We start from the raw sequence: 9,643 nt of genomic DNA on the forward strand, positions 1-9,643 counted from the left end.
TAGAACGATAGATAGAACGATAGAACGATAGATAGATAGATGGAACGATAGATGGATAGAACGATAGAATGATAGAACGATAGATAGAACGATAGATAGATAGAACGATAGATAGATAGATAGATCGATCGCTAGAACAATAGATAGATAGATCGATCGCTAGAACGATAGATAGAACGATAGATAGAACGATAGAACGATAGATAGATAGATAGAACGATAGATAAATAGATAGAACGATAGATAGATAGAATGAGAACGATAGATAGAACGATAGATAGATAGAACGATAGATAGAACGATAGATAGATAGAACGATAGATAGAACGATAGATAGAACGATAGATAGATAGAACGATAGAACGATAGATAGACAGATAGATCGATCGCTAGAACAATAGATAGATAGATCGATCGCTAGAACGATAGATAGAACGATAGATAGAACGATAGATAGATAGAACGATAGATAGATGGAACGATAGATGGATAGAACGATAGATAGAATGATAGAACGATAGATAGAATGATAGAACGATAGATAGAACGATAGATAGATAGAACGATAGAACGATAGATAGATAGATAGATCGATCGCTAGAACAATAGATAGATAGATCGATCGCTAGAACGATAGATAGAACGATAGATAGAACGATAGATAGATAGAACGATAGATAGATAGATAGATAGAACGATAGATAGATAGATAGAATGAGAACGATAGATAGAACGATAGATAGATAGATAGATAGAACGATAGATAGAACGATAGATAGATAGAATGATAGAACGATAGATAGAACGATAGATAGATAGAACGATAGATAGATAGATCGATCGCTAGAACGATAGATAGATAGATAGAACGATAGATAGATAGAACGATAGATAGATAGATAGAACGATAGATAGATAGATAGAACGATAGATAGAACGATAGATATATAGATAGAACGATAGATAGATAGAACGATAGATAGATAGATAGAACGATAGATAGATAGATAGATAGATAGAACGATAGATAGAACGATAGAACGATAGATAGATAAATAGATAGATAGATAGAACGATAGATAGAACGATAGAACGATAGATAGAACGATAGATAGATAGAACGATAGATAGATAGATAGATAGATAGATAGATAGATAGAACGATAGATAGATAGAACGATAGATAGATAGAACAATAGATAGATAGATAGAACGATAGATAGATAGATAGATAGAACGATAGATAGAACGATAGAACGATAGATAGATAAATAGATAGATAGATAGAACGATAGATAGAACGATAGATAGAACGATAGATAGATAGAACGATAGATAGATAGAACGATAGATAGATAGAACGATAGATAGATAGATAGATAGATAGATAGATAGATAGATAGATAGATAGATAGATAGATAGATAGATAGATAGGTGGTCCTATATTGAGAGATTAATGTAATTATATTTTGACTATATTTGATTTTACACATTCATAGTGTTAAATTAATTAATGCATAATAATCGTGATAATCACAATAATCGTACCAAGAAAATCTGTAATCGTGACATCCCTACCCTACTGACTACAGTGTGTGTGTGTGTGTGTAGCTGCACTGCTGTGGTGTGTACAACTACAGCTCCTGGATCAGCAGCAGTTATTTCCCTGTGGGAGGAGTTCCCTCCAGCTGCTGCGTCTCTCTGTCCGACTGCAGCGCCGCCGACCTGAGGAACGCCACGCTGGCCGCACGCAAAGTCTACACACAGGTCTCACACACACACACACACACACATAGAGACTCATAAACACACACAGACACACACCAGACTGACATGAAGAGTGTGTGTGTGCAGGGATGTTATGAGTTGGTGACGTCCTTCATCGAGAGCAACATGGGGATCATCGCTGGAGTCACGTTCGGCGTCGCCTTCTCTCAGGTGTGTGTGTGTCAGTCCAGAAAGTGATGCTCGTTGTCATGGAGACCACATCTAAGAAGTATAGACAAAGTTAAAGGAGCAGTCTGAGGACACATACAAATAAATGTGTGTGTGTGTGTGTCTCCAGGTCATCGGTGTGTCTCTGGCCTGTTGCTTGTCTCGCTTCGTCAACGCCAACCAGTACGAGATGGTCTGACAGGTTACACACAGCGAGGCGAAAATCCACATCACCATGGAAACGTGACACTGATACCACTTCCTTTGAAGCTGATTGGTCGCCTGTGAAGAAACAAACACATGATCAATAACAACACTGATCAGAAACTGAAGCACCTGTTTGTGTATGTGTGTGTGTGTGTGTGTGTGTGTGTATGAGTATGTTGTGTGTTGTTGTTCGACATGAACTGGACTCTCAGTGATGAGGCTGAGAACAGCTGCTAAATGTCACCTCGCTGTCATATTTGTGTTGATCAGTGTGTGTGTGTGTGTGTGTGTGTGTGTGTGTGTGTGTGTTGATTCTGTGAAAATAAACAAACCAGATCATTGATCATTTATTTTCAGTGGAACCAGATCAATAAAATGTTCAATAATAATAAAAGTGAAGACTGATGTAACCTGTGATCCATCTCATTTTTATTTACGTAGAAATACATTGTCATTCTTTATTTATATAGAAATAAAATTTAAAAAACTAAAATAAATGTGGCTTCTTGCCTAAAAATGTAGATTTGTGTTTGTAAAATCTGAATAAAGTAATTAAGAAATTAATTTAATAAAACTGTGAATTTAGTTTCTTATCTTGTCAGTAACAAACCGAACAGAACATCTTTCCAGCCTGAATGAAACTGGGGGCGTGGAGCCGCCATTGTGGCTCCGGGAACGTGCTAACGTTCGGCGTGACGTCCGAAGCTCTTCCCCTCCTGTGATTGGCTGTCTCCGGAGGTTCGGTCCAGGCCCCGCCCCCTCCGGCTCAGTCTCCGCAGTCACAGAGCCGATTGAACCGGTGCCGGTTCCTCGTCGTCGTCCTCCTCCTCCGGCGGATTAACGGCTCACACGGCGGAGGACACACGGTGAGCTGCCGGCTGACCGACCACCGGAGCCCGGCGCCTCGTCACAGGTCGTCACGGTCCGTCAGAGTTCGGGTGAAACCGCCGGTAACGGAACCGTTTTTACTCCAACGACAGACGCTTTGAATGTGAAGTCTAGAGTCTGCTTCCGTTATCGGACAGCGGAGAAAGACAGAGACGGTGAGTTTCCGTTACTAACGAACACATTGATGTTAACGGAACGTGATGTGACGTCAGAGTTTCCCTGTGTGTGTGTGTGTGTGTGTGTGTGTGTGTGTGTGTGTGTGTGTGTGTGTGTGTGTGTGTGTGTGTGTGTGTGTGTGTGTGTGTGTGTGTGTGTGTGTGTGTGTGTGTGTGTGTGAAGATGAGGAACTTGTTCGATGATGGAAGCAGCGACTAACGACGGATCATCATTAACGGTTCTCTTCCCAGTGTGTGTGTCCGTGTGTGTGTGTGTCCGTGTCCGTGTCCGTGGGTGTGTGACCTGATGATGTCATTAAGTGTAATCAACCAACCGGAAGTTGTACAGTTAGCTCTGTAGCTAACGGACACTTCCTGGTTCCTCAGACGCCTTCACTTGTTGTCTGGACTTTACAGCTTCAGTTTGAGAAACTCAGCCTCTCTCTGTGTATGTGTGTGTGTGTGTGTTTGTGTGTGTGTTGTGTTGCAGCACCGGTCGGGGTCAAACCTCAGGAGCGCGTGGGCGTGGCGAGGTCACCTGCTCCACCTGGTCCAGATCAGAGCTGACCCAGGATCTGCTGCAGCTTCCCTCAGCCTCATAATCCTCTAAAGAGCTTAAAGGCGCTAAGTTTGTCGGTCTCTGCACGGTGCCGGCGGCGTGCTGGGACCGTGTCGCCATGATGCAGCAGGCGTCTGACTCCTACAACCAGAAGAACTCACTCTTCAACGCCATGAACCGCTTCATCGGCGCCGTCAACAACATGGACCAGACGGTGATGGTGCCCAGCCTCCTGCGGGACGTCCCACTGGACGACAGCGGGGAGACGAAGGCGCCGCCGCCGGCTCCGCCTCCGCCGCCGGACGACGAGGACGCCGCCAACAACGGCTCCAACGGCTCCACCTGCTTCCCCCAGGACGCCACCGACATGTACAGCTCCTACGTCCTGCTCAAGTCCATCCGCAACGACATCGAGTGGGGCGTCCTGCAGGGCGGCGAGGGGCGGGGCAAGGACAGGGCGGGCTGCGTGACGGAGGCGGCAGCGGCGATGGCAGCGGAGGAGGAGGACGACGACCTGGAGAAACAGTTCCACTTCCACCTGAACGGACTCCACACGGTTCTGTCCAAACTGACGCACAAGGCCAACCTGCTGACCGACCGCTACAAGGAGGAGATCGGCCACTGCGGACGCTGACGCCGAGGCACCGCCGCCCTCGCCGCTCCAACGACCACGCCGGCGTTTTTCTACCAGCTTCATCTGGACCGGACTCGTTAACATCAAACTGTGGCTTTAACGAAGCTTCAGGTCACGTTCGACTCCTTCGATTGGTGTCGGAGTGTCCTTGAACGCACCACCGAACCAAACGTTACTTTGGTTGAACAGACATAAAAACACCTGTGGCTGGTTGTGTGTCTGTAGTTGTGCGTCTGGTTGTTTGCACTGTTTTCTTTGTTTTCAGGGTCACGTGTGTTTGTGTTCGTTGGTCCTTTATTATTTCATGCTGTAAATTTAAATCTATGCAAACGCTGAGGAGGAGGAGGAGGAAGAGGAGGAGCAGCAGCTTCTTCCTGTTTGTTTTCAACTGCACACAGGTCTGGGATTTTCAAAATAAAACTCCCTGAGGTCGTCGGTCAATTGAACTCATCATCACATCTTCTGTTGGTCAAAACCTCAGTTACAGTTACAGTCGTTACAGGAGGAGGATGTGGTTTGTGTTGTCATGACAACAGGAAGCAGCAGCCTCAGCTTTAATAATAATAATAATAAAAATGCACTGTGACAACGCCTGTGTAGAAACTGTGTGTGTTTTTCTATTGAACGTCGAAGCTTGTACATTAAAAGGTTTTGATGAGTAGTTTTGTGTTTTGGTTCATTAATTATTTACTTCAACACTTTTGTTATTTCTCTTTTGTCCTCTTGCTGGAGTGTTTCATTTTGGAGTCTAATTATTATCTAATTATTCTAAATGAGTTCAGTTTTCCTTTGTTTATATTTTAATACATGAATTTATCTAAAAGTGACATCAGATATTTAAGATGTTTAAGTTTGAATCACACTTTGGACTAGAGTTGTCGCGACACCAGAATTTCAAACTCAATACTGATACCCAGAAAAATACTTGATACCATTTTCAATACTATGAAAGAAAAAGTTTCAGTCATTATCTTTATTTTAAGCTGGTTTGTAGCGGAAGCTCCCAGTGTTTTTGCGATTTACGGAGCTGTGAACTGGGTGTCGATGCAAATCGCGGGAGATTTGCACAGACACAGGAAGAGCAGTGAACTGAGACCGGGAGCTTCCACTACAAACAAGCTTAAAACATAGACTTACCGTAAAACACCAAATAAAGGCCCGGGCGTTTATTTGCTTAAATCGTTCAAATCAACCGGCGTTTATTAGGGACCTGCGTTTATTTGGGACCTGCGTTTATTAATAGTGTTCAACCTGGACCTCCTTCTGGGGAAAGAGGCTTCACTCTGAGGCGGCAGGCGGCGGTGGAACGATACGTGCGTTTCTCGAGGCATTACTGTAAATACGGCCAGGGCGGACTCGTTCTCGGTCTCGCTAACCTCCGCGGTCCTGGCCCGCACAGGTACCAGGAGACTGAGACCCCCCGTCATGTCGGTCCTCCGCGCCCCTTCTTGATCCGCCGCAAGTTGCAAAAACCCTGCGGACGCCCAGTCTCTCCACTCCTCTCCCTCACTTCAGCACCTGTGTTGGCTCGCACCACCGTCCTTTTTTTTTTTTTTTTTGATTGAATGAATAGGCCTATAACTAATAATAATGCAACGTATAGCCTAACTAAATACGCGTATGAGTAATCAGAGAACAGTAGGCTGTTAACGCTACTTTTAAAAGGAGTAAAGTCATTTAAAACGAGGAGCGAGCCGAGCCGACACGGTGCAGCCCAGGACAGGTGCTGAAGTGCGGATGAGAGGAGTGGACAGACCGGGCAGGAGCAACCAGCCCAGAGGCGTCTCGTCGGTCCTCGGCCGTCTTTAACGTCACGAGACACCCGCTATATTTGCATTGAATATTTTTTGGCAACCAGAAAAACAATGTTTGACCCGGCGTTTATTTGGGATGGCCGTTTAATATAAAAAATATTTTGCTACACCCGGCGGTTAATTGGGACCGGCGGCAATTTGGGACTCGGCCATTATTTGAAGTTTTACGGTATTTAATGTTTTTCGGAACAATTTATCATGTCGGGGCTTCAGTACAAGAGGGACATTACAGACAAGCACTATGAAGGTATTTGGATGTTTTTTGGTGTGTCTTTTTGGATGAAGAAAAGTGAGCTCCGTTCGCTACCGTCATATAGACATACAATGCTGTACGGAGCCCCGCTGTAACTCCAAGAAGGCACGGAGGACTCTGAAACTTCTCCCAGAGTAGATAATGAGTGAAATTTGAATTTTGGGTGAACTATCCCTTTAATTTCTTAATTCTTCTGTCTTTCATTGTGTTACTGAGATAGGCTCTATCTCTAGATCTCTAGCTGGAAAAGGAGTCAAACTAGCTATAGAGTCAAACAGCATAGATCAGCATGATGCTGATCTATGCTGTTTGACTCTATAGCTAGTTTGTTCTCATGATGCTAGAAAAGGTTGAGGGGTCTGTCTGTCCCTGAACACCAGGATCCTCTCACGATCAGCACTCCCAGTTTTTTTTGTTTTTTTAATGATCCAGTCGTAGTGCAATGGAGTTGCTCCTTGCCTGTCAACGCAGTGGTCGTTGGTTCACGACCACGCACAGTTTTCATCATCATCATCATCATCATCCTGCTCCAAAACAATCTTATCAACAAAGACCAACCAAACATGTCAATGAAGGAGACTGTCAGAATTATTCACTTATTCATCTTCATGAGATAACTCCATCTCTTCAGCTCAACATTCAATCACTCTGCAGTACAAAGTCCACATGTTCACACCTGGAGCTGTTGGTGGTCTGGTGGTACAGTGGAACTGTTCATGTTAATGGCTGCGGAGGTTGTGGGTTCGAGTCCATGTGTGGCTTTTGGTTTGTATATGGTGCTGTGCCACAGTACGAGTCAGTACAAGTTCCAACACATCAAGAACTAAATCAAGTGGTGGTACAGTGGTATCTTCTCCTGACTGTGCACTCAGACATCGCTAGTTCGAGGCCATGCACAGCTTTTGTTATGAATGTTGTTGTGCAGCCGTACGAGTCAGTACAAGTTCCAACACATCTCATCTCAGATCCAGTGCTGGTGTAGTGGTGTTGTCTGCCCTCTCTGGACACAGAGATTGTTGGTTCAAGACCTGGTGTTGGCACCTTGGTTTTCTCCTTAAGTTTCTTGTGTGCTGCTCTGAAGATGTCAAATACACTATGACCAGTGTCTCTGTCACACCGATTAATGGTACAGTGGGTTGCGCTGCCGCTTTGGGTACAGCAGACCACGGGTTCGATCCCCAGGGGGGACAGTGAGAGAGGAAGAAGCCCGGTTAGAGCGATGCATGAGAAGTGAGTAAATAAGTGGGATTTTATTTACTTTATTACTTAAAAATATAATAATAGTTAATAATAGTTCTTACTTTAGTTTATTTTTATTTACTACTTAGTTTTAGTTACTTATTATTACTTTTATTTAGTCAATTACTTATCTACTTTATTCCTTACTTTTAGTTCCTATTTATCACATTCATTCAGACGGACGAACAACACAGAGACGAACGAGACGAACGACACATAAGTCGAGTCGGGACCGGTCGGGTCCGGTGGGGTCGCATCGGTCATTAGTCGGTAACGCCCTTGTCCGGCCTTCTTCTGTCCCACCGTTGGGGCTTGGTACCCATCGTCGTGGTGGTGGGGAGGGGAGGGGACTGCTCCCACTGGGGCTTCGCTACCCAAAGCGGTAACGCAACACACTCGACCACCGAGCCCGAGACAAGCCACTGGTCATAGTGTATTTGACATCGTCAGAGCAGCTACAAAGAAACTTAAGGAGAAAACCAAGGAGCCAACACCAGGGATTGAACCGGCGATCTCTTGAGTCCAGAGCCAGTAGCCTATCCACTACACCAGCGCTAGATCTGAGATCAGATGTGTTGGAACTTTTACTGACTCGTACGGCTGCACAACAACATACATAACAAAAGCTGAGCGTGGTCTCGAACACACAACCACTGTGTGAGCAGTAGGGATGCAACGGTTCTCGGTAAAATACCGAACCGTTCGGTACGGCCTGCACGGTGCAATACGCTCTTGGACCGCGGTATTTCAGATTCAGCTTCCATCAGCTCTTCCTGCTTTACAGGCAGCTGTGCCGTGTATGTGTGTGCCTGGCCGTTTAAGGCGAAAGCCCGCCCCCGCGAGTCGATGTCCAATCACTGTTGAGCCTCCACACACTCACAGTGACTCCCCCCCTGCAACTGAAAGTGCAGCAGCTCAGCCTCACACACAGAAGAGGGGAAAAAAAAAAAAAAAGAAAACAAACAGGCGGCAGCATGAGCGGTTGCTGATCGCAATCGCGGGGGAAATTAATTAGTTATTAGCGCGATTTAGCACATTTAGCTTTTATTAGAGTTCCAGCACAACTCTGTCCATGCACACTGCACGTGTGTGGTCGCGTATCCGCGTGCCCGCGTGTCCGCGCGCGATAGAGAGACCGAGGTCAAGCAGGAGTTGATTGACAGAGATGAGAGGTGGTGAAAGGCTGTTTAAAAAAAACACAATAGACTAACTCCTTCTTTCCCAGTGAGAGACTGTGGCTGCAGCATAGTGACGTCTTCCATGACGGCAATATAGTGCAATCTCTGTTTGAAAGCTGCTTCAGAGTGTTCATCATGAAAGACTAAAGGAGTGTGCAGAGGGAGGAGCTAGGGGCTGTTCACTGACAGTTCAGGTGTGTGTGTGTGTGTGTGTGTGTGTGTGTGTGTGTGTGTGTGTGTGTGTGTGAGTGAGAGTGAGAGAGATAGAGAGAGAGGAGAGCTGTATTAGAAATATTATAAATTATAAACATTATTTTGGGAGAAAAAAAAAGTTCTCTGCACAAAACACATACCGAAACCGTACCGAGAACCGTGGCCAAAAACCGAGGTACATATCGTACCGTGGGCTACCTGTACCGTTGCACCCCTAGTGAGCAGTCAGGAGAAGACACCACTGCACCAACCACTGGATCTGGCTCTTGATGTGTTGGAACTTGTACTGACTGAACATGTGGACTTTGTACTGCAGAGTGATTGAATGTTGAGCTGAAGAGATGGAGTTATCTCATGAAGATGAATAAGTGAATAATTCCGACAGTCTCCTTCATTGACATGTTTGGTTGGTCTTTGTTGATAAGATTGTTTTGAAGCAGGATGATGATGATGATGATGATGATGATGAAAACTGTGCGTGGTCTCGATCTAGCGACCACTGCGTTGACAGGCAAGGAGCGACTCCATTGCACCACGACCGGATCATACAAAAATAGAGCAAGAGTC

General features: G+C 45.2%; 2 protein-coding genes across 4 annotated transcripts in view; both read left to right on the forward strand.

Moving 5' to 3' along the window:
- Nucleotides 1–2,138, forward strand: part of LOC146990486 (tetraspanin-7-like) — a 5,298-nt gene extending 3,160 nt beyond the window's left edge. The window contains exons 5-7 of the mRNA XM_085794722.1: nt 1,613–1,768; nt 1,856–1,939; nt 2,067–2,138. Coding sequence (XP_085650848.1) covers nt 1,613–1,768; nt 1,856–1,939; nt 2,067–2,135 — 309 coding nt within the window. The 3' untranslated portion in view covers nt 2,136–2,138. The remainder of the gene's footprint in view (nt 1–1,612; nt 1,769–1,855; nt 1,940–2,066) is intronic.
- Nucleotides 2,139–2,865: 727 nt separating this feature from the next.
- Nucleotides 2,866–4,982, forward strand: LOC146990487 (mid1-interacting protein 1-B-like). 3 transcript variants are annotated; one of them, XM_085802881.1, is made up of 2 exons: nt 2,866–3,186; nt 3,700–4,982. In XM_085802881.1, exon 2 carries the CDS (start codon nt 3,864–3,866, stop codon nt 4,377–4,379), a length of 516 nt encoding a protein of 171 aa, XP_085659007.1. In that variant the 5' UTR covers nt 2,866–3,186; nt 3,700–3,863; the 3' UTR covers nt 4,380–4,982. The 3 variants fall into 3 exon arrangements, with proteins under 3 accessions (XP_085659007.1, XP_085659018.1, XP_085659029.1); XM_085802892.1 differs by having other exon boundaries at nt 2,872–3,009; XM_085802903.1 differs by lacking the exon at nt 2,866–3,186 and adding an exon at nt 3,399–3,437.
- The last annotated feature ends 4,661 nt before the right edge of the window (nt 4,983–9,643 follow it).

This window comes from Trachurus japonicus, chromosome 2, assembly GCF_045865225.1.
Source record: "Trachurus japonicus isolate A0001 chromosome 2, Traja_1.0".
Taxonomy (NCBI): Eukaryota; Metazoa; Chordata; class Actinopteri; order Carangiformes; family Carangidae; genus Trachurus; species Trachurus japonicus.

Coding starts and splice junctions, on each gene's coding strand:
- LOC146990487 (XM_085802881.1), top strand. CDS start 3,864: ATGATGCAGCAGGCGTCTGACTCCTACAACCAGAAGAACTCACTCTTC.